Source organism: Python bivittatus, unplaced genomic scaffold, assembly GCF_059951505.1.
Source record: "Python bivittatus isolate LINGU-HERP-01145 unplaced genomic scaffold, Pbiv_v1 ctg000240_np1212, whole genome shotgun sequence".
In the NCBI taxonomy this organism is placed as follows: Eukaryota; Metazoa; Chordata; class Lepidosauria; order Squamata; family Pythonidae; genus Python; species Python bivittatus.
In genome coordinates this window covers 1652148-1675178 of record NW_028277051.1, presented here as the reverse complement: position 1 = coordinate 1675178, position 23031 = coordinate 1652148, and the positions used below count along the sequence as shown (strand labels likewise).

The 23031-nt window shown below is 55.3% G+C and overlaps 1 protein-coding gene across 2 annotated transcripts in view; it reads left to right on the top strand.

Annotated features, from left to right (window-relative positions):
* GIT1 (GIT ArfGAP 1) overlaps positions 1-22312 on the top strand; it is a 38217-nt gene extending 15905 nt beyond the window's left edge. Inside the window, exons 2-21 of one of the 2 annotated variants that reach the window (XM_088138735.1) lie at positions 897-1030; positions 3530-3642; positions 4518-4623; positions 5078-5164; positions 5253-5383; positions 7521-7615; positions 9139-9181; positions 11137-11185; positions 11596-11668; positions 13558-13655; positions 14692-14803; positions 14898-15031; positions 15410-15562; positions 16594-16833; positions 17062-17115; positions 17279-17368; positions 18983-19059; positions 19312-19494; positions 20794-20860; positions 21461-22312. In XM_088138735.1, coding sequence (XP_087994861.1) covers positions 897-1030; positions 3530-3642; positions 4518-4623; positions 5078-5164; positions 5253-5383; positions 7521-7615; positions 9139-9181; positions 11137-11185; positions 11596-11668; positions 13558-13655; positions 14692-14803; positions 14898-15031; positions 15410-15562; positions 16594-16833; positions 17062-17115; positions 17279-17368; positions 18983-19059; positions 19312-19494; positions 20794-20860; positions 21461-21673 — 2252 coding nt within the window. In that variant the 3' untranslated portion in view covers positions 21674-22312. The remainder of the gene's footprint in view (positions 1-896; positions 1031-3529; positions 3643-4517; positions 4624-5077; positions 5165-5252; positions 5384-7520; positions 7616-9138; positions 9182-11136; positions 11186-11595; positions 11669-13557; positions 13656-14691; positions 14804-14897; positions 15032-15409; positions 15563-16593; positions 16834-17061; positions 17116-17278; positions 17369-18982; positions 19060-19311; positions 19495-20793; positions 20861-21460) is intronic. The other variant, XM_088138736.1, reaches the window with a different exon arrangement.
* The last annotated feature ends 719 nt before the right edge of the window (positions 22313-23031 follow it).

Here is a 23031-nt window from a genome sequence, read left to right as displayed (position 1 = left end):
GCCGAGAGGGAAGGCCTGGGGGCTGACTATTTTGGACGGCGCATCCTCCCTCGGTTGCAGGCATCAGTTTGTCTGGGAACGGAATGGAGGGCCGGTGACGCGCTCTTCTGTTTTTCCTCCTCTTGCTGCCATGCCATTACTAAGGGAGGGTTTCCTTAGCGACTGGCAGAACCCCCTGGCTGTTACTAGGGAGACCTTTAGGGGTTTCCCTAGCAACCAGACAGAGACACAAGGTGTGTCTCTTCTTCAGGGCACCTCTGATGCCCTTTGCCCCCTCTTTCTCCCACCGCCCTCCCCTCTTGGCCAGGAGGGTCCCAGGGAGCTATCCCAGATGCTCCTTTGGAGTCTCAGTTGGTCTTAGCTTGCATTTGCTTCTGAGCATGTGCAGAATGCGTTTCCGCTTTTGCTGAGACTGAGGGGTGGGGCACAGAGGGGGCAGGGCAGGATCTTTTGAAAGGCGGAGTAGCAAAAAGGCTTCAAGGCCCCCCTTGACACGGGCTGCGGTGATGGCGTCGTGTCGTGACTGTGGATGGACGCGACACCTTTGTGCAAAGAGCGCACGAGCCGGCCTTATATAACACCCGGTGCGATTTCTAGAAAAAAGGCAGTCCGAGAACGAGAAGGAAACAGCCTTTGAAAGTGGCAGGTCTCGTTTAGAGCAAACACGGTGGCTTTCAGGAGCCCGGCTCAGTAAAGCTGTGGCCTCAACAGCCCTCAAAGCTTGGCACGCCTCTCTTCCCAGTCCGGGGTCTCCTCCGGGATCTGGGTGGGCTGTGATTCTGGGGGTGGTTTCTCGAATCCCCCTCGGAGCACCTCCCGGGCTTGGTGAAGGGCTGGGGGTCCGGCTGCCCCCTCTCGCCACGTGCCTCAAAATTGTTCTCCCTCTCTTTCTGCAGACCCTGGCTGGGCCTCCATCAACCGGGGTGTGCTAGTGTGTGATGAATGTTGCAGTGTGCACCGGAGTTTGGGGCGCCATATTTCCATTGTGAAGCACCTCCGACACAGCCCCTGGTCAGCCACGTTGCTGCAGGTGAGTGGGGGTCCCTTTTCTGGGGGTGGGGGGTGCGGAAGACCAGCGGTCAACCCAGTAATCCAGCTGGGACGGAGAAGACCTATAAATGTGGTCCGTTCTGTGGGTGTTTATTTCATACGGATGCCCACCCTGCAAAGGGCGCTCTGGCTGGCAAGCACCAGGATTAGAACCCAGGCACATCAAAAAGTAGATCAAAGCAAGCATTTAAAAAATGCATCACGTCCAGGCCTCCTAGTGCCCTGGTCCAGCGCCCGCGGGCAAAGGTGGAAGGTGGCAATGTCAGGGCCACCCAAATCTTGAGGGCAGGTGCCACCACAGAGAAGGCACATCTCGTGGGTCCCATCAGACAACGTTGCTCAATAGAAGGGACCCAGAGCGTGTCCAACGGGGTGCATCTCGGGGCGGGCTGACATAATAGGAGACCGTTGGTCTTGCAGACCACCTGCCCGTCTGTGAAGGGCTGGAGAGGTGAGAGCCAGCGCCTTCAGTTGCACCAGTGCAGCTCGAGCAATGGGTGTGTCATACACACCTGTACCTCCTCGTGCTGGACAATTGCAGATTCCGGGTGGTCTTCACAGCAAGCCCCGCCTGGGGTATCTAATCTTGTTCTAAGGCCATCTAATCAATAACAAAACATAAAACCAGGATGCAGCAGATCACACAAAAAAGAGTTGGGAAGATACTGCACGAGAGCCAGTTTGGTCTCGTAGTGAAGACTCCAGGCTAGAAACCAGGAGGCTGCGAGTTCTAGTCCCGCCTCAGGCACAAAAGCCGGCTGGGTGACTTTGGGCCGGTCTCCCTCTCTCAGCCCAGCCCACCTCACAGGGCTGTTGTTGTGGGGAAAATAGGAGGGGGAAGGAATATCAGATATGTTCGCCACCTTGCGTTATTTATAAAAATAAGAAAGGTGGGATAAAAAAAATCTTTAAAAAAGCTGCACCAACTGGAATTGTGCAAAGGTGCCCCCCCAGCCACGGCTGCCACCTGCTGTCTGAGCGAGTGCTACCTCATGGAGAAGGAATTGATGGAAAGCCCCCTGATTTGGGGGGGGGTCCTAAACCCCACAGCAACTCAGCCTGAGCTGAGGCTTTCCCATCTGGACCCCAAGGCCCTCCAACTGAAAAGCAGCTTTGATGGCACCACCCGGTTGGCCCCGGGCAGAGATGTATAGCTGGGCATCATCGGTGTGGTGATGATACCTCCCCCCCCACCTCCATTTAAATTACTCTCCAAAGATGCCTGGGCCCTGGTGGTTCCCGTTTAACCCGGTGCCCGGAGAATTGACCCCCTTCCCCTGAGCCTAGAGAAGAGCCAGCGCGTGCTTGAAAAAAGCGGTGCCCTTCCTTTTGCACTTTCTGGACAGGGTTTCGATGTTTGCTTTATTTAAAATCTAATCTGCTGCCTTTTATTTGGTTAAGCAATTAAGCCGGTTGGTTAACCAAACGGAGAGGCTGGCCGTTCACTTGTGGGGTAGGTTTGGGGCAGGGGAACGTGTTTGTTTTTTATTTGCAGTTTTTGTAACCCGCCCCAATCCGAAAACGTCGGGCTTCGGGTAACAAAGACGATGAAAGCCAGCCTGACAGTGAATGCAGATGAACACCCAAGATGACCACGTAGGACAGTGTTTCTCAACCTCAGCAACGTTAAGAGGGGTGCACTTCAACTCCCAGAATTCCCCAGCCAGCATGCTGGCTGGGGAATTCTGGGAGTTGAAGTGCACCCCTCTTAACGTTGCTGAGGTTGAGAAACACTGACACAGGATGTAAAGACCAGTGGAATAAGGTTGCTTCGCCCTCTTATTAGCGCCCGGAGGGGCTTGGGCACTGCGTGGACCTCCAATGGAAGGGAAGACCACCACGCGTGGGCTGCCATCTGGTGTCCAAGCCTTTTTGGGGCACCGAGTTGGGGAAGGCTGACACACAGCCATCGTAGGTCGGCGCCCCAAGGCGTACAGTGTTAAATTTATTCCCCAAAGTGGGAGAGGCACATCCAGGCCAAGGGATTCAGAAACGGGACCCCAAAGATACGTATGTGGGCTCTGTCGTTCCTTTGGGCCACAAGCCAAAGAACTGAGTTTATGGTCCTGGGAAGAGCTTCCCTTTATTGTTATCCAGAGAGGAAATCGGGTTTATTGCATTAGTCGTATTTTATTCTGCAGCCCTTATGACCGCTCTATCCGCCTCTACTTTGCAACGTAAAACGGAAAGACCCTCTCCCACATGTTAACAAATAGTGAAATCAGAGCAATGTCCCCTTCAAAAAATACCCCCCTACCCAAAATTCCCAACATAAGGGTGGTAAGAGAGAAGGAACATCATCACGTCAGGGAGGAGGGGAGTTTGGAATTTGCATCCAAAAACGGTTGGATGAACAGAAGCGATGAGCAATGAAATGTTCCCGGGGAAGCCTTGCTGGCGGTGGGGGGGGGGGTCCCTCAACCTGTGCTTGTGCTGTGCCCCCCCCTTTTCTATTGGCCGCCCTTTTCTTCTCTTCCAGATGGTGCACACTCTTGCGAGCAACGGAGCCAATTCGATTTGGGAACACTCCCTCCTTGATCCGGCTCAAGTGCAAAGTGGCCGGCGTAAAGCGAATCCTCAGGACAAAGTCCAGTGAGTCTGGGGGACGGCGGGGGGACAGGCAGGAGTGAACGGATAGCTGCCAGCCTGGCTTTGCACTTGGCCCTAGCCCTTTGGAGGGGGGAGGAGAAATTTCCATCCCGCTCTTTCAGACTCGTACATTTTTTACTGGGCATCCTCTTTGCCCGTGCTACTGCCCACCCAGCCTGGTTTCCTCCATCCTGTGGATTTGTTCCTACCCAAATCTAGGAATTTAATTACTGGCTTGCTTGTCACAAGAATTGGGGTGCAAACTGATTCCCCGGACTGTAGGTAGCCTACCCAGATGAAACCGACGGAATAAAAATTATTTGTGCAAAATCTCTAAGCCCCGCTGTGCCTAGAATGTGGGCTCCCCAAGTATTTTGCACCAGAGACAGGGAACAAAATGGCATTCCTGCCACCCATGTCATATGCTAGAGCAGTGTTTCTCAACCTTGGCAACTTTAAGATGAGTGGACTTCAACTCCCAGAATTCCCCAGCCAGCCTTGGGAATTCTGGGAGTTGAAGTCCACTCATCTTAAAGTTGCCAAGGTTGAGAAACACTGTGCTAGAGGTATCCACAAGGGGGTCCAAAAAGTCAAGATGGGAATGGAGACAGTACAGCTAAAACCCCACACATAAAAAGGGGCAGGGTACCCTTCCAGCCACCATCTTGACTTTTTGGACCCCCTTTGCGGACACACCTGGCCACAAAGCGGGCAGCAAAGTCCTCAGTGCTGATGATGGACCTGGGGCCGGTCTGAGGCTGGTGGCATTTTCTTCCTGCTTCTTGCTGCCCCTCCGCCCCACAGGGCCAGCCCCCGGGGCAGAAAGATCCCTTTCCGCAGCTCCGCATCCTGATCCCTTCTTTCTCCGCCCCCCCCAGCCCCACCAAGTCCGAATTCATCCGTGCCAAATACCAAATGCTGGCTTTCGTGCATAAGCTGCCATGTAGGGACGACGACGGGGTCACCGCCAAGGACCTCAGCAAGGTGAGCGTGTGCGTGCGCCGGCGCTGCGTTTTTGGTATCCTCGGATCCATCCTTTTTAAAAGCATTTGTGCTCGCCTTGATTTAATGAAGGAAGACGGAGAGATAAAAGTAAAATAAAACAATTGCGAAAGAAAAGCAGCGAAAATGATGTCTGTAGGGGCTTTTCCTGCACGGAGGCCAGTGCGTGAAATGTGCAAAACATTTTCAAAAGAGGGGTGACCGTGTTTCATTGCACGCTGGCTGGGGAATTCTGGGAGTTGAAGTCCACATGTCTCTGAGTTGCCAAGTTTGAAAAACACTGACACAGAGCATCATTTTCTGCACGTTTTTGCTCAGCCTGTGAGGCAGCTTGGCTTTGGCAGGCAGGCAGGCCTGGCCAGGTTTGGGGTGGGGAGGGGGGGCTTGGCTGGGGGCCCTGCGTTTTCAGCGCTCCGATCTCCCTCTTCCCCCGCAGCAACTGCATTCGAGTGTCCGGACAGGCAACCTGGAAACCTGTTTGCGCCTCCTCTCCCTGGGGGCACAAGCCAACTTCTTCCACCCGGTGAGTCCAAGGCGAAGCTGGACAGCGTCCAGAGCCAAAGGAATGCCCTCTGGGCGTGTGCAGAATTCCCACTTACCCCTTCTTTCAGGAGAAGGGGACCACGCCTCTGCACGTGGCTGCCAAGGCTGGGCAGGTCCTCCAGGCTGAGCTGCTGGTGGTGTACGGCGCTGATCCTGGCGCTCCCGATGTAAACGGCCGTACGCCCATCGACTACGCCAGGTGAGGGCTGGGGCGGTTTGCTGCCGGGAGGAGAGAAAACTCTCCCGATTCTGGGATTTCCAGAGCCAGAACCGTGTATTTAGCAATCCCCAAGGCTGCACATTTTTGCATCATCCAATCCATCAAACGCTTGAGTGGGAAGGGGCGTTAGAGGTCGTCCAGCCCAACCCGAGTGAGGGCAGGAATGCCCTACACCATCCCCGAGAGACGACAATGCCGCCCCTATTTAAAGCCTGCAGCTAGAGGGGTCCACCACTGCTTTAGGCAGACTCGCCCATTTCTTAAACGGCCTTTCGGTCAGGAAATTCCTCCTGAGATTCAGCCTGACTCTCTTCCCCCTGCTCCTTGTTCTGCCCTCCGTGCCCATCCTCTGAGGGCACTACCCTTTTTCTACACGGCAGTTTTTTTTCAGTATTGGTAGATTCAGAGACCTCTTCTGCTAGCTCCTTGCACCGTTCCTCGTGAGGTTTGCTTCCCAAGCCCCTTCTCCAAATCCACGATGGCCTCTGCGTCCCATATGCCAAGTGGACCCCCATCAGTGCCAATGGGACTATTGCCAGCCTTGACCTGTTTGCCAGGCTTTTGTGAATGCACCCCAGGATCGCACTGGCCTTTTTAGCCGCTGCATCACGCTGCAGGCCCATAGTCAGTTGTGATCCAGTAATACAGCTAGACTTTTTTGACATGTGCTACTGCCAAGCCAGGTCCCTGCAATCCAGTATCTGTGAATTTGATTTCTCCTTCCCAGATCATGCAAAATGCATAAAAATAGTCTCCATCTAGTGGAGACTTACTTTGCCTCCATTATTCGAGCTAAGAGCAGTCCGTGTCATCAGATGCACAAAGGGTCATGTTGAGTTGCAAGCCTGTATGATGTGTGCATCAATTGCTATGGCGCGTAACAGTGTCCCTGGCTTCACACCACAGGCCAAGCCAGGTTAACGTAACACCTTGGCTGCATTCACATGTGGCATCAGGAACCAAGCCCTGTCATGGCTGAACTTGATAGCATGTTCAGACCACATGCTCAGGGAATGACGGGGTATCTGCAATGCTCTGCACCACAAAACACCCAGACCTGTTTTGGCCTACAGAGTGATGTGTGAACTTGGCCTGCAGATGTACATAATTCTAGATCAGTATCCTGCCCCCTATGAAAACGGGGGCTGCCAGATACCCTCCCCCTGCTACAACCCTTTGGTGCTGAGCTGGGCATTGGCATCAGGTAGACCAGGCAGGAAACACGACCAGATGAGCTCATTCTACTTGATTGTGAGGCTACATTAACAGAATTGTGCAAGTCTGAAAGTACAGTTCTCCTGCCGTCTCCTTTACAGCCCAAGAAACTAGGGATGGTCCCTCCTGAGCCTCTTGCCCTGCCCACTATGCAGCTGCGGGCTCAGCTCCCTCTTATCTGACTGTTCCCGAGGCAGCATCTCTTTGCCCCTCTCCCACGGTCTTTCCCATATACCATTACATCCATTGCCTTTACAGCCTGAGAAACTAGGGAGGGTCCCTCCTGAGCCTCTTGCCCCGTCCACTATGCAGCTGAGGGCTCAGCTCCCTCTTATCTGACCCTTCCCTAGGCAGCATGTCTTCACTCCATCTCCCAAGATCTTTCCCATATACCATTACATCCATTGCCTTTACAGCCTGAGAAACTAGGGAGGGTCCCTCCTGAGCCTCTTGCCCCGTCCACTATGCAGCTGCGGGCTCAGCTCCCTCTTATCTGACTGTTCCCGAGGCAGCATCTCTTTGCCCCTCTCCCACGGTCTTTCCCATATACCATTACATCCATTGCCTTTACAGCCTGAGAAACTAGGGAGGGTCCCTCCTGAGCCTCTTGCCCCGTCCACTATGCAGCTGAGGGCTCAGCTCCCTCTTATCTGACCCTTCCCTAGGCAGCATGTCTTCACTCCATCTCCCAAGATCTTTCCCATATACCATTACATCCATTGCCTTTACAGCCTGAGAATTTAGGGAGGGTCCCTCCTGAGCCTCTTTCTTCTCCCACTATGCAGCTGAGGGCTCAGCTCCTTCTTATCTGACTGTTCCCGAGGCAGCATCTCTTTGCCCCTCTCCCAAGGTCTTTCCCACATGCCATCACACCCTCTGACCTGCTCTTTCCTCTCTGCAGGCAGGCGTCCCAACACGAGCTGGCCGAGCGACTGGTGGAGTGCCAGTATGAGCTGACTGACCGGCTGGCTTTCTACCTTTGCGGGCGCAAGCCAGGCAAGAGAAAGACTCCGGGGGTGGGGGGCTGCGGGGCCCTTGGCTGGGTGATGGGGCTTCCTGTTGAGGCAGACAGAACAGTGCTGAGCTGTTGAGGTCTGGTCCATCTGGGTCAGCCCTCCCTGCCCTCTGGGGCCAAGAGAGACTTTTTGGTGCCCTGCTGGGGGAGGTGCCCCCTGCACCTGGCCCCAAACTAATTTGCTGGTGGTGTGGTTGTGAGAGCCCAGATCTTGGGGTCTGCTTTGCCAGAAGTGAAGGTTGATGGGGGGGGGTGTAGTCCAACAGCATATGGATAGGATGCATCTTCCAGGTTCCCCCCCTTTGGAGATGGGATGGGGGGCAGGTGGGGGGGAGGGACAGAAAAACCTTGTCTTCCAGATATGCACAGCTTTTGGGAGGACATGGCGGCTCCCCTTGACACCTCTGTCCCTCTAACCCAGCACTTCTCAAACTTGGCCACTTGAAGATGTGCGGACTTCAATTCCCAGAATTCCCCAGCCAGCACGCTGGCTGGGGAATTCTGGGAGTTGAAGTCCGCACATCTTCAAGTGGCCAAGTTTGAGAAACTCCCCTAACCTGTTTCATTTAAGTCATTCCCAAATTTTGACTGTCAGTGTGAATCTTAATTCCGGCCCCCACCCCCTCCAAATTTGCTGGGTTGGCTAGGCATCCTGGGAGTGCCCCTCCCCAGCATCTGAAGGGCAGCAAAGGCTGTTTTGTTCTGTATTACTGTTTTAGAAGGGGGGTTCTGGGATGCTGCTAATGTTAGGAGACCCAGCCAGCCAACAACACCCTTTCATAAAATCCATCATTCCACTCCCCTTCTAGTGCCCGCTTCTTGGGGCCATGTCTGGTCCATGGGCATCTTTGGGGGGCTGGGTTGTTTCACTGGGACCCTTGGCTGCTCCCTTATTCTTCATTTTGTTTGGATTTTTGCACGATGTCGGCTTCCCCGAGTTCGCCAACCCTTCTCTCTTATTCCGTGGCTGCTTCGGGGCTCAAATCCCACCAGCCCCGTCAGCTCTTTTTTTGGCTTTGGGGGTGCGACTGGGGGCAGAAGGATTTGGCAAGACGTTTTGATTGGAGGACAAATCGTGACTTCTTCACAGAAATAGGAAGACTAACCCCGCCCGTGAAATAAAACCACCCCTTTAGCAGTTGCATTAAACGTTTTGCACCTTGTCCGGCTCTCGCTCTAAAAAGCGCAGCGTTTGGAATCGCGTCGCATTTCGAAATGCTGGAGTTCGAGCCGGAGGTTTGCTCTCATCGTTTCCTTGTTTTGCCCACCAAAACGGCTTAGGAAAACCCAGTTCCTGCTCTTCTTACCTTCCGTTCCTGGGGGTATTTTATTTTTCTACGGCATTGCCGGTGGGGGGGCGGGGTGTTGGTGATCCATTGCAGATATGCTTATGGCCTTTTCTTAAATGCATTTTGCATCTGTGTGAGAAGATGGCAGCGGGCCTGGCCAAGGTATTCATTCGTTAGGTCTGCTCAGCCGTGTTTTTCCCCGTCTTTCCATGCAGATCACAAGAACGGGCATTACATCATTCCCCAGATGGCAGACAGGTGAGGATCCCCTTCCCCTTTGACCCCCTCCCCCCTCTGCCCTCCGAGGGAAGAAATGCTGCCACCGCGTGGCCGTTCTCGGTCGCTCGTCCCCCGTTGGGGATCGTGGCCGGAAGGGACCTGAAAAACAGCCTTTCCTCTCCGCCCGCTGCAGAGAATTCCTTTTAAGAAAAAAAAATTGCTTGTGCCATCAAAAATCTAACCCAACCGTATCAGCGTGAACCTGACATCTGCCCTAGAGAAGGAATTGCCTTAATGAATGAATGAATGGTTTCACCTCTCCTGCCTGGTTTACGTTAAAGGAAGCCCTAGAGTGAGATCCAGTAAGGCAGGCCTTTGCACAACATTGCAGGAGGTAAAATCATACAAAATAATTGCAATTTATTGTGTACCCTTCCAGAAGAGTTTGAAACACTGACATTTTTTCCCCCTCAAGTCGCTTTTGTCTCTATGTTTTCGGATGGACATAGCAGGAGAGCGCCAGGGGAGCAAAATCCCACTGTGTAATCTAATTATCCATTTAGTGAATATGAGATATTACTGCCTTGCCAGTATTTAGCCATTAAAACCATGCAAAGCTCAACCAAGGTTTTTTTCCCCCCCTAATCTTGAGGCTCTCCAAACAGATGGCCCAATTCCCCAAATTCTCAGCAGTGGCCCAGCTGGCTGGGGAGTTTGGGGAGGTGAAGTCCGTACACATCCACAGAATACTGTATTTGGGGAAGACCCCCCCCACACACTTTTTATTTTTGGCAAGGAGTCAAAATTAAGCAAAATCTGCCAGAAGGTTTCCAGGTGTTTTACAGTAACACACCGGGATTTCCAGCCCCTGGAGATTGAACAATTGCAGCGACAACAGGCCTAGAATAATCAGGGGGCCCAAAGCACAAATGGGTGGATTTGCATTCAGGCCCCAGTTCTTGTACTGAAAGCAGATTCCTGCTGGAGCACAGCTGGCTTTGGTTAGTGCAGTGTTTCTCAACCTTAGCAACTTGAAGATGTGTGGACTTCAACTCCCAGAATTCCCCAGCCAGCCATGCTGGCTGGGGAATTCTGGGAGTGGAAGTCCACCTGCCTTTAAGTGGCCAAGGTTGAGAAACACTGGGTTAGTGAGTCTGGAAAGGCCAAGTAACCAAGTAAAATCCCCAAATGAATGCTTGTTAAGTTTCTGTGACAGTATCTCAGATGCCACTTCCTCCATTCGGCCTCTTCCTCCGGAGCCCCCCGGGCATGGGGCAGAAGAGCCGGGCTGCAGATGGGTTCAGCCCCGTGCCAGCTGCATTAGCAGAAGGAACATTGTGTGGTGTGTCTGGCAGGCAGAGGGCCATCCCGGTCCGGGGCGAGAGAGTCGGGAAGCCACCCTGGCATTTGGGGGGGGGCGTTGTGGCCGATGCTCCCCCCCCCGAGCCTTTTTAACCTCCTCCTCCTCTTTCTTTCTTGCTGCTCTTTACGGAACTCAGAGTGCGTCCAAAATGCATGTCGCAAAGGTACGGAGGGCTCAGCTCTCCACTGCACGCATTGCCATTGCCTTCCCCCCTCCACCCCATGTTTTGTGGGGCCTTGTGCATGTGGGGAAGGTTTGGAGAAGGGGGCCGCGGGGACCGTTGACGCCCAGCGTGATCATCCGTGCCTCTGCGTGGGAGAATTCCCAGGCTGCTGGACACCCAAGCGGGCGGCGTCTGGAGCCCCAGAAGATGGATAGACTGATTCCGTTTTTATTCCCCCCCGCCCCCCGGCAATCTTCCACCTGTATCCATCTACCAGCCATTGACCATGCTTCTTTTCTTTGCCTCCCCCCAAAAACAAAAACCTGGTGGTCTTTCTTCACGGGGGTGGGGTCCTGGGGCTCTGAACAGGGTTTCCGAGAGCGGTTTGTCTCTGGGGGGTCCCGTGGAGATGCCCTCCGCGAAGGAGCAGGTGGGGGGCACTGATGGACCTTTTTCCTGCTTCCCCAGCCTGGACCTTTCTGAGCTGGCCAAGGCAGCCAAGAAGAAGCTGCAGGCGGTGAGTGAGCCCCCGGGGCGTGGCTTGGTGCCCCATCACCAGCTCAGCCTTCCTTTCTCTTTAATGTGGGCAAGGGGAGGTCTCTAGCGAGTTGCCCCTGCCCATCTTGAAGTCTGGAAAGAGCTTCTCTGCCTTATCAGCCACTTGGGTGTGTAATGGGCAGGGGGAGAGGCATCAAAGGGCACGCGCCCTCCAGCAAAGTGGTGCAGAGCTCTGCCGTTGCTGTTTGTTTGGTACAGCCGCCTCCTTGGGCATCCTTTGGAGCTTGTTCTGCTAATCTTGGGAAGGGGCCGAGAACTGGGCACCAGGCACCCAAGCCCCCCCGTCCCACCAAAGCACCGTGCCCCAAGACCCCTCTCTAAACTGAACAGGAAGCCCCGTGGCTGACTCTTCTCCTCCCTCCCCTATAGCTCAGCAATCATCTCTTTGAAGAGCTCGCCATGGACGTGTACGACGAAGTGGATCGCCGCGAAAACGACGCTGGTAAAACCTCGAGTCTGTTTTCTGGGAGGTTGATCTGGGGATGATGGTCCACCTCTTCCGAGCCCTCTGCTCTCGCAATGATTAAGGACTAGAAACCTGCAGAGGCTTGCCAACTTCTCAGCTTCTTCACTGAAGGGGCAAGCCCGCTTTGGGAGCAGTCATCCAGGTTCCTTTGCTGAAGAGATTGGGTGTTGGCATGGGAGCGGGCTTTGGGGTAGCTTGGCTTACTTGCCCGAGCCACCCGCAGCAGAACATGGCATCTGTGTCTGATTGCTGCTTGGGGTTGGATGGGGTCAGTCTAAATGATCTTTTCCTCCTTGTTGGGTTCTAACAGACTCATCTCGGAAGGCTTGAAATGTGGTATCTAAAATTGCATTTCGTTAACTCTTTGCCCCCTTCCGGTGCACCTATTCTATTTAATTAGCACCTCTGCTGCTTCTGCTATGGCATGTTCACAGGCCCTTTTGTATAGCTTAGCGGAGCGTTTCATTGCTCCGTCCTGCTGGGCCTGGTTGTACTCCAAGCTCATCACCAGGGTCAAAATTTGGAAATCAAAAGAAATTAAAAAATGCAGAGTTTGAACGGAATAAAAACGACACCATGAGCAATTCTTATGCACGGCCCCCAAATCCAACTTCAAATCCTCACATCTGAGTGGGACTCAAGGACGGGAAAGATTTAGCTTCCACAATCTGGTGCCCTTCCAATGTGCTGGACTACCATGCCCATCATCCTATCCTCCACAAAGTATGCGGGAATCGCTGCAAGGAACTTTCAGGACTTTCATATCCCCAGTTGCATTTATTTACACATCATATCTCACCCTTCTGGGCTTAAAAACAAAACCGAGATGGCTTCTGGGTTAAAAAGCAGAGCTGCAGCAGAATTTTAAAAGGAGTGGATGCCAGAACAATAATAAAACATCTGCAAACCATTAAGCCAGTGTTTCTCAACCTTAGCCACTTTAAGCTGTGTGGACTTCAACTCCCAGAATTCCCCAGCCAGCATGAATTCTGGGAGTTGGAGTCCACCCATCTTAAAATGGCCAGTTTGAAAAACGCTGCTCCAGCCTGGACTTGGGCTTTCTCTTGTAAAACTAGGACCCCGAGAGGCAGCTCTTAATATGGGAGACTGATGCTGCCAGGGTTTAATAACCCTTCCGAGACCCCGTGAAGGTTGGAGACCGGGTTTCTCGAGAGCTGCAGTCCAGCATGCGTTGCTTGTGAGCGAAAACAAAATGGTCTGGGGAAGAAAAGGTGTTGCCTTTTTGGTGATTCCTCGGTTGTGAGCACAGCTGCAGGTCCGCCGTGGCCCTTTGCCTGCGGGAGAAACCGAAAAAAATCTGGGATGCCGTCAGAGTCGCGGCACTGAGTTGCCAGCAAAAAGTTGACATCACTGATGTCCATCGTCCCCCTTGCGTTTCCGTGTTTGGGGAGGAAAGGTTCTTGTGATGGGGGGGTGTTTTCAGGGGAACGCAGCAGGATTTCTCCCCACCTCATCGCTCCCGGAAAGGATGGCTCCCGTCGCTCTGCTGAAAACCGAGAGGCGCCAATGCGTTGTCCTGACTGATGCGTTTCAGCCCTTCTCTTCCGCGCTCTGGGGACGTGGAGCGTCTCCCCTCGATCTGCTGGGCAGCAGAGCACGTCGGAAACAGCTTTGCTTTAATTGACCGGGGCTCCCAGGGAGGGTGATTGGGAATGCAAGGGGCTGGATGAGGAACAGGGCCCCCATCTGAGGGGCTGTCTCGCTTCGTTGCAACGTGCCTCTAGTGCCCCTTCTTGCTTGAAATGGGTCCCCAGACCTCCCTAAGCTCTGGGGTGGCTTGCAGGGGAGGCGGGCTGCGCGTTGGCTAACCGTGCCTTTTGTTCTCTGCTTCCTGACCCCAAAAGTCTGGCTCACCACGCAGAACCACAGCACCCTGGTGACGGAGCGCAGCGCCGTCCCCTTCCTTCCGGTGAATCCCGAATATTCGGCCACGCGCAACCAGGTAACCAGGGAGGCACCATGCACTGGGAGGGGGTCTTCTGTGGGTGCCGCGGTGACCCAGGCAGGCCTGCCTGCCTCTCTTGGGCAGAGGGTGGAGGCAGATCCCGGTCCCCCAGTCCCACCTGAACCCGCATCTTCTGACTTGGCCTTCTGGTCTTCTGGATACGGGATACATCAGGCTTACGTGGGTCAGAGCCTCGTTGACCCAGTCTGGGTTCAAGCCTCGGCCACGTCAGATCTCCGGCGTGCATCCCCTGTCTTGGGAGGATTCTCACATGCAGATGGTTTTATTCTGGCGGGGGGGGCGTATTTTTAATTTTATTTTTCTTGTTAACTGCCAAGAGTCGTCACTAGTTGACAGCATAACAAATGTAATCAATGAAATAGGCTGTTTATATTTAGTGGAAGGATCAAAAGAATAACCTCTCTCTCCGTGTATAACAATTTTAAGGTCTTTTTGCGTTTTGGGACTGGAATTGAGGGATTTCGTTGCTGACTCCAGTCCTCACCCCTCCTGCCCTGGCACTGAGGGTCTTCCAACCAAGGCAGTTAACAGGAAAAATAAAATTGGGGCCGGAAGCACCAATAGCGCACTTTCATAAGGAATGATGTTTATAACTTGGGAGCTGCTGAGCGGTGGATAAAATTGGGAATATAGGTTAAAATGGCACGGAAATCCATGAGGTGCACAGGGGTGTTCACTGGGTGTGGTCAGAAGAGTCAAGATGGCACCCACAGCGGTGCAAATTGAGCTCCATCTGTTGTGCCACGCATAAAAAAAAGGTGGAGCTTTGATTGTGCTGTCACCATTGCCATCTTGACTTTTTCGACCACACCTTGCAGACGCCCCTGGAGGCAGAACCGTTTCAATCATGGCCACCTTTACGTGTCGCTTTGGCCCATCTCTTTCTTAACACCAAGACTGGCTTTTGGTGCCTGCTCAGAGTTGGGCATTTTGAGCTAGGAGTTGGTGCTTTCAACGCTGCTTCTGCCTGGGGCTGCGGTCCTCACCCTGTCCTTTCTCCGCTTGCCCCCAGGGTCGGCAGAAGCTTGCTCGCTTCAATGCCCGGGAATTTGCCACTCTCATCATCGACATCCTGAGCGAGGCCAAGCGGCGCCAGCAGGGCAAAGGCCTCACCAGCCCCACAGGTGGGTTTGGGGAGGGAGGCGGCAGTGGGGAGGCAGAGCCTGGCCGGCGGTGGGCCCTCTTCCCCTGCCGGTGACCCGTTTGCTCTTGCTGCAGAGGCCCTCGACTCCTCCGTCCACGGCCCCAGCGACTTTGATGACCAACACGATTACGACAGCGTGGCCTCTGACGAGGACACGGACCAGGAGCCCCTGCGGAGCGCGAATGCGGCGCGCAATAACCGTGCGCGGGTGAGCCTTCTTGAAAGGGTGGGTGAACGGAGGGCGGGCGGGCAGGCAGGCCTGGACTATAAGATGGATGGATGGATGGATGGATGGATGGATGGATGGATGGAAGGAAGGAAGGAAGGAAGGAAGGAAGGAAGGAAGGAAGGAAGGAAGGAAGGAAGGAAGGAAGGAAGGAAGGAAGGAGCTTGATTGCTGCCATGATAAACAATTCATCCCTGGAGAAGCTGCAGTCTTTGACAATGTTCTGGGCTGCGCATTTGTCCTGCAAGGAGGTGGCTTCCTCCGGGTCCCCGCTCGGCCATGGAAAGATGAATGGTGTACCCGCAGTTGAGCTTAGAGCAGACCGAATCTGACCACCTTTTCTCTCCCCGGCCGTCCCAGAGCATGGACTCTTCCGACCTCTCCGACGGGGCCATCACTCTGCAGGAGTACCTGGAAGTGAAGAAGGCCCTGGCCGTCTCGGAAGCCAAAGTTCAGCAACTCATGAAGGTGAACAACAGTCTGAGTGATGAGTTGAGGCGGCTGCAGAGAGAGGCAAGTGACCGTTTTGGGTGGCCGCAGAAGCCAGGGTGGCCCAGCCCTCCCATTCCTGGTGCCCCCTGGCACTACCACTCTCGGAGCTGGATGGGATTTGGGGAGATGTTGTTTAAGTCCTTCTGGGGGGGCTGGGATTGGGGAGGCCCATCGCCCTTTGCCTGCGAACTCAGAAAAGGAATTGTGTTTTCAAACAAATGAATGAAAATGGCCAGAGTCTTGGGAGGTAGCCCACGTCTCAGACATTCTCACGGGAAAACTTGCGCAGTTCTGGAGATCTTCTGCAGCTTAAATGCTTTTAAAATTGTACTTATATTAAATTAGTTTTGGGGTGCAAAACAGAGATATTGCAGACCCAAAATGAGTCAGAAGCACCATTCCTGATCCTGGTCTAGAGCCAGGAGAGATTTATCCCCCAAGCGCCAACCCACCTGGGAGAAGTGAGTGGGTGGCAAAGGACACCCCTGGGAGGTTTGCCAAAGCACCCACATTTACAGAAGGGTGGACCCCAAGGAGATGCAAATACCTTTGGAGGAGCCAAAGGAGGGCTTAGGGGCAGTGGGCTGCTGGTGGAGGGTCCGGGTTAGTATCCTGCCGGTGGACATCCAGCATAGGCAGGCTCAACATTGCGATGATTTGTCACAGATCTCCTCATGCCCAGCCCTGAACTGTGAGTAGATGTCTTCTCCTTGCCCAGAGGTAACAAGATGGTTGGGAGAGAAAAGACATCCAGGTTGGAGGCTGTAGATCAAGGCTGAGAAACTCTGCTGCAGAGGATGGAACACGGAAAGCCGCTTAGGCCCCACAAGCGTAGCCTTCTCTGTGTTGACGTGTCATTGCAGAACTTTGCCTGGAGTGCCAGATTTTGAGCCTGTGGCCGAGCAGATGCCCTTTCCCCGTCGAATGTGTCGTCTTCATCTCCTTTAGGCTCCCTGGAGACCCCTAGCTGCTCCTTGACTTGAACAGAGGGCTTCTTGTCTCTATTCTGCCCCGAGCAATTCTGTTCTGAGTCCTTCCCTCCCTCGTTTCAGATTCACAAGCTGCAGTCAGAGAACTTGCAGATCCGTCAGCAGGCGGGGCCTGTCCACCCCGCGGCCCCCACCCCTAGTGAGCGCCCCGAGCACGGCCACGTCCCCTCCACTGCTCCAGGGGCCCACCGGCGCGACCGCCACGCCTTCTCCATGTATGAGCCAGGCGCCAGTACGCTCAAGCCCTTCGGCCAGCCGCCCATGGATGACCTGGTTAGCCGCTTACAGCCCTTCCACCCAGGGGTGAGTGCGAGGGAATTGGGGCCCTGCCAGAGCTCACGAGCGTGCTTAATCTGTGCATCCAGGTGGCTTTTAGCACGGGGCAGGAGGACGTTGAAAAGTGTCTGAAGGAGGGCAAATGGTGGGGCAACTGTTGTTGCACAGATCAGCCTGGTCTAATGGGAAGAAGTGTGCGAGGGCACTGGTCTGTGTCACACACTTCTTGACCTCGTTTGGCCCTGTTCCTTCCAGGAGTCAGACGAGGATGGAATGTATTCCTTGCACAGCCAGCCCAACATTTACCGAGTAAGTAATTTTTTGGAGGAAAGAGAGGAGACCCTGCCTTGCCCATCTCTCCCCCCCCGGCTGCTCCCTTTTGGGGTTCCCACCCCCCAAGGGATCTCCCAGCTTCCCAGACCTGCCCGTGGTGCACCCGAGGGACTGACCCTCCGCTCTGCCCGCCTTTCAGATCCGGAAGGGTGGCTCCGTTTCGGCCATGCCGTTCCCTCCGTCTTCTCCGCTGGTGGTGGGCCCGCCGGAGAGCAGTGGGCGCCACTTGGTGAGTAGACACAGGTGGAGTCGCCGGGGGCTTACGAAGCACCTCCCTGGCGCCTTTCCCCTCGGCCAGGCATAGTGTTGCCTGCCTGCGTTCATGCCGAGCATGGAACAGGTCACTTTTGGCGTCGTGTGCGGTGTGACCCCAGGCGGCCAAGGCCCGTTTGAGAAGGAGGGTTGATGGCTCCTTGTAAAAGAGCCACATTGGCTGAAGCTTGGTGAGAATAGCTGTGCAAAAGGGCTCTGCCACCAAGGGAGGGCCATCCCTGGCCTTACTGCCTGGTCTGCCTCTGTAATGGTCTGTGGGAATGGCCCTGAGAGATGGAGGAGGAGGAGGAGGAGGAGCTGCAGACTAGGCAGCGGTCGGATAAGAGGCAGCTGAGCCCAGAGAAGGAATGGGGACATGGCAAACGTCTCAGAAGGGACCCTCCCTAGTCTCTCGGGCTGTGAAGGCAACGGGGGAGAGAGGTACTTCCCAACTTGCAAAATTCTGTTAATGTAACCTTACAATAAAGTAGAATTAGTCCATCTGGTTGTGCTTCCTGTCTGGATTACCACACGAGGCTGACATCAGTCTTGCACGTCTGGAAGTACCTCTCTCCCCCGTTGCCTTCACAGTCCAAGAGACTAGGGAGGGTCCCTTCTGAGACGTTTGCCACTTCCCCATTCCTTCTCTGGGCTAAGCTGCCTCTTATCTGATCATTGCTTAGCTGCCGCTGCCGCTGCCGCTGCCGCTGCCGCTGCCGCCGCCCCCGCCCCCGCCTCCTCTCTGTCAAGGTCATTCTCACAGACCATCGCAGCCTCTTTTAACCAGGTTACAGATTCTTCTCCACAAGATGATGTGGTTTCACTCTCATGAGCTGTAGAAGCTTGTCTGTGGCCCTCAGTTAAACATTGGTGGTTAGAGGGACGCCACCCCCCCTTTGCTCAGTGTTCAGAGATATAGTCTTGGCCACCCGACATCAACAGCTGGAATTCCCTTCCAACAGGAGCAGGGGCCTCTCCGGTATGAGGGGAGGGGGGCTTTGGTCTTCTAAACCTTAGGAAAGCCCTTGGCCCTGTGGACACTGAATCCGTTGCAGAAGGTATGTGGCCTGGGGGGCTGTCCTATGCCAAAGCCCTTTATTAGTGGTATGGGAGGGAGGGAGGGAGGGAGGGAGGGAGGGAGGGAGGGAGGGAGGGAAGGAAGGAAGGAAGGAAGGAAGGAAGGAAGGAAGGAAGGAAGGAAGGAAGGAAGGAAGGAAGGAAGGAAGGAAGGAAGGAAGGAAGGAAGGAAGGAAGGAAGGTCAAGGGAAAGGAAATACTGTGTCCATTTGGGGGCAGAAACAATTCCAGGGGAGGCTCTGCCTGTCTGCGCTGGACGTTTGTTGCGCCAGGTGGGGGCCACCAGCGAGAGCGTCACCCTCACAGCGAAGAGCATTTTTCCCGTAAAAACATGCGGATGTTCCCAGGGGGTCAGGATTAGCTTCCCCCCAGCCCACAACGACAGAGAGGCCCAGAAAGTGGGCCGGGCCAAGGTCACCCCGCGAGCTTCACTTTGCAAGCCCCCCGTCCCCTTTCCCCCTTCCCCATCCGCCACCCCCGGCTCCGTGGCACCATTTTTTTCTGCCCCTTCCAGAGCGGGAAGCTGGACCGGCACGGCAGCGGGACCGACAGCGACTACGACAACACGCAGGGGGGCGACCTGCCCCTTAGGTGAGCTGGCACAGCCCCGGTGGCCGTCATCCCTCCCTGGTTGGGGGCATGTCCGATGCCGTTCTGTGCCAAGGGGTGGGGGGCTCTGCGGACCGTCTGCTGGGGGGCTCTGACCTCGGCTGTTGCTGCGCCTTGAGATTTCAACGGGGACCTTGCATCGTTCCCACCCCCGGTTTAAACAGGCAGGGGAGGCCGACGTAAGGCGGCTCTTTTTCCCTTTCTAACCCGTGCCCCCCGTTGCCTCCCCGCCAGCATGGACGGGAAGCGCTTCCTGGAGCTGGGCAAGGAGGACGACCTGCACCTGGAGCCGGAGCTGCTGGAAGGGGAGCTGGACTGCGGGCTCCCCAGCACGGAAGACGTGATCCTGAAGACCGAGCAGGTCACCAAGAACATCCAGGAGCTCCTGCGAGCCGCCCAGGAGTTCAAGCACGACAGGTCAGGAAGGATCCTTCCTGCAGCCCTCCTGGGCCGGGGGGCCGCGCAGTGGTCGGAGGAACCGCTTTAGCGAAGGAAGAGGGTCTTGGGGTGGTAGAGCAAGGCGGGGTGACGAGGAAGCTCGGAGACTTTGGGAAGTTAAGAGCCAGGAGGTGTCTGGTAGAGCAGGGTTCCTCAACCTCAGCAGCTTTAAGATGGGTGGACTTCAACTCCCAGAATTCCCCAGCCAGCATGGCTGGCTGGGGAATTCTGGGAGTTGAAGTCCACCCATCTTAAAGCTGCTGAGGTTGAGGAACCCTGTGGTGGAGCCGTTTCCAGCAAACACAATTTAATACATTTACTGAATTGCTAATAATTTATTTAAATGCCGTTGTTTATTAAATTAAGTGAATGCCTGCTGCGTCCCTGCATGATGCCCTGTTCTGGCTGGGCCTTTCTTTGAACCAGGAATTGGGAACCTTTTGGCTGGAGGCAACGGCTTAGACGTTGGCTTGAGGGAGAAGCTGAGGGGGGGGGGCGTAAAATGCTGCTGCAAAATGGGTGTAGCCTTGTTTGCCCCCCAGCCCAGGGTTTTGGATTTTTTTTCCTTATTTGCGGGGGGGGGGGTAAGGATGTTTAACCTCCACAGTGGTTTGGAGCCCCAAAGGTTGCAAAGGCTTAATTCTTAATTAATTCGCATCTTGTTCCTTGCCAAGTAGGCATCCAAAGCAGGGAGGGGCAATGCCATCATGTGGCAGCAGGGGTATTTGCGGAGTTGTCATACATGCGATGCATGTAAAAAAAACGGGATGGATCTGCAGCCCCAGCCGCCATCTTGACTTTTTTGACTCCTCCTTGCAAACGTCCCTGCATGAGGAGATGGCGTTCATCCCGCCTTGCCCACGTTCCCCTGCAAGGCTTGAGGGCAGAGGTGGAGGGTGCCCCGCTCCCAGGGCTGCAGAAAGACCTGTGTTTTAAATCATTTTTTTAATTTATTAAGATTTACATAGCTGCCCGTCTTACGCACCATAACCCTGCGCGGCCGACAAGTACCTGGTTTCCCCAGGTGGCTTCTGTAAGCGGGACAGAAAGCACCCTGTGTCTGTCTCGGGCAGTGCCAAAAGGTTGACTCAGTCCTGGGGAGGGTAGGATTCCTGCCTGCCCAGGAAGGTGCCCGGCGAGTCTCTCTGTGAGTTGCTGCTCCGAGCTTGCCTCCAGAATCCCAGAGGGGGTCTTGGCGTATCTGGGGCTGAATCCCATTCCCTCCCAACGATCCTGCCAGCTCTTTCTGGGTCTCACTGTGTCTGTGTTGCCCCCCAGCAGCTTCGTCCCCTGTTCAGAGAAGATCCACGCTGCTGTCACGGAGATGGCGTCGCTTTTCCCCAAGGTAGGGTAGGGGGGCAAGAGGCCGCCGCCTTCCCATCTGCGCCCAGCCAGGGTGGGGCGGGGGGTGACGTTCCGCCATGAAATTCCTTTCCCAAGGTTTGCGCCTCCCCTCGCCTGGCTGTACCCCAGAAAAAGTGGGGGCCAGGAGGAGAATTTGGGGTGGCGGGAGAGCAGGGGAGGGCTCTTCCGGGGAGGCAGTCAGAATCGCTGGAGGCTTCTGGTCAAACCAAACAAACCTGGATGGAACGGGCCCCGTGGACCAGACGCAACCACTTTTGCACTGGACCCTCACCTAAAACAACAGACTAAACGCTGCATTTGCAGTCGTCACTTCGTATAAATTCACATTTAGTTATCAACGGGAGGATGCCGAGTTTACAGTGTCGTGACTCAAATGACGCAAAACCGATAGCTAAATCCGGATTTTGCAGAAAGCCTTGGGAGCCACCCTGCCCCAGTGACAGAGGGGTCTTTCGCATGGGCCCCCAGGTGCACGGGGGACTGGGAGGGGGCCGCCAACCCTGGGGCCAGGGCGTGCCCGCCCGCCTGCCCGCGCCACCTGTCCGGACTCTCAGGCCGCCCTCCGCATTCCTCCCCGCAGAAACCGGCCCTGGAGACCGTCCGCAGCTCCCTGCGGCTGCTCAACGCCAGCGCGTACCGGCTGCAGAGCGAGTGCCGCAAGACGGTGCCGCCCGAGCCCGGGGCTCCGGTGGACTACCAGCTCCTGACGCAGCAGGTCATCCAGTGCGCCTACGACATCGCCAAGGCGGCCAAGCAGCTCGTCACCATCACCACCCGTGAGAAGAAGCAGTGAGGGGGGCCCCCCTTCGCTCCCCCGGCTGCTGCGCCCGCCCGGAAGGGCCCTTCCCCTGCTCGGCGCAACCCGGCCCCTGTAGAGCAGGAGGGGGCCTGGGGGCGGGGGCTGGGCAGGCCAGAAACTGGTTGTGTAAATACCCCACCCCCCTCTGCCCCCAGGAGGGGCCTTCAGAGCGGCCCTCCCAGCGTGCTCCTCCCCCCCCATATATAGTGCGTGGAACTGTCCATCTGTGTCCCTCTCCCCTGTGCACACCTGTCTGTATAGAGAGAGACCAAGTGTATTTATCTCGCAACCCCCGTCCCCCAATAGTGTTAACACTGGAATAGCGACATCAAGGAGCCATGGAAATTGGAACAGCCCCCCAGCTGGGCTCTTCTCCCCCTGCCCCCCAGCCAGCAAAGACTAAACTCCCCCTTTGCTGTCCAAGTCTTTTTTTCCCCTTTTGTCCCACATCCCACACCCTGCGGTTCTGCTGCCAGGAGGGGTCTCCGACTGCCCCCTCCGCAGAGAAGCCTGTGAAGCTGAGGCCAGTGACGGAGGTGGGGGGCAGCAGGGTATCTGGGCGCTGCGCTGGAATCTCTGGTTTCGAATCTTGTAAATTTGTAACAAATAAAAGATGACGCCGTCGGCACCCGAGCATATGGCTTTGCAGCTGGCGGCCGTGCCCGGCTTGGCAGGCCCTCACCACGCCCTGAGCCCCCTCGGAGCTTGGCCTGGGGGGCAAACCCAGCCTCGGGGACTGCCGAGGGTTCAGTCTGTTGCAGGGACACGGGAGATGGGGTTGGACAGGGTTTTAACCCCAGGACGTGTTGTGCCAGCCCACCCAACGCTCTTTGAGCAACGTGGTGCTGGGGCCCCTGACCGGGCTGCACCCAGGAACCTGAGCAGCAGGGGGATTGGGGGGGAGCCCCACTGTGCTGAGCCCTTGGGCAGCTGGAGGGCTGGATTAGCAACATCTAGGAGGGCTGCTTGGTTCACACAATACGCTTGGCCACTGTGGAGGGGGCATCAGACAACCGTTGTCTTTAGTCAAAAAGGTTGAGATGCCAGTTCTGTGGGTGCCACCGTGACCCTTTTGATGCTCCCCCAGCACTCCTGAACAAGTTCCCCATACAGACAAGCCAGTGACCCGGTGCGACATTAACCCAATTCCCTGGAGTTCTGGCTCACCTCTTCTACCGCTGTGATTTTCAGCCTTGGCACCTTGAAGATGTGTGGACTTCAATTCCCAGAGTTCCCAGCCAGGAGGAATTCTGGGAGCTGAAGTCCAACCATCTTCAAGGCGCTAAGTTTGAAAGATACGGTTCTACCATTACCTTCCCCTTCTTGCAGTCCACGTGTTCCCACCTTCCCTT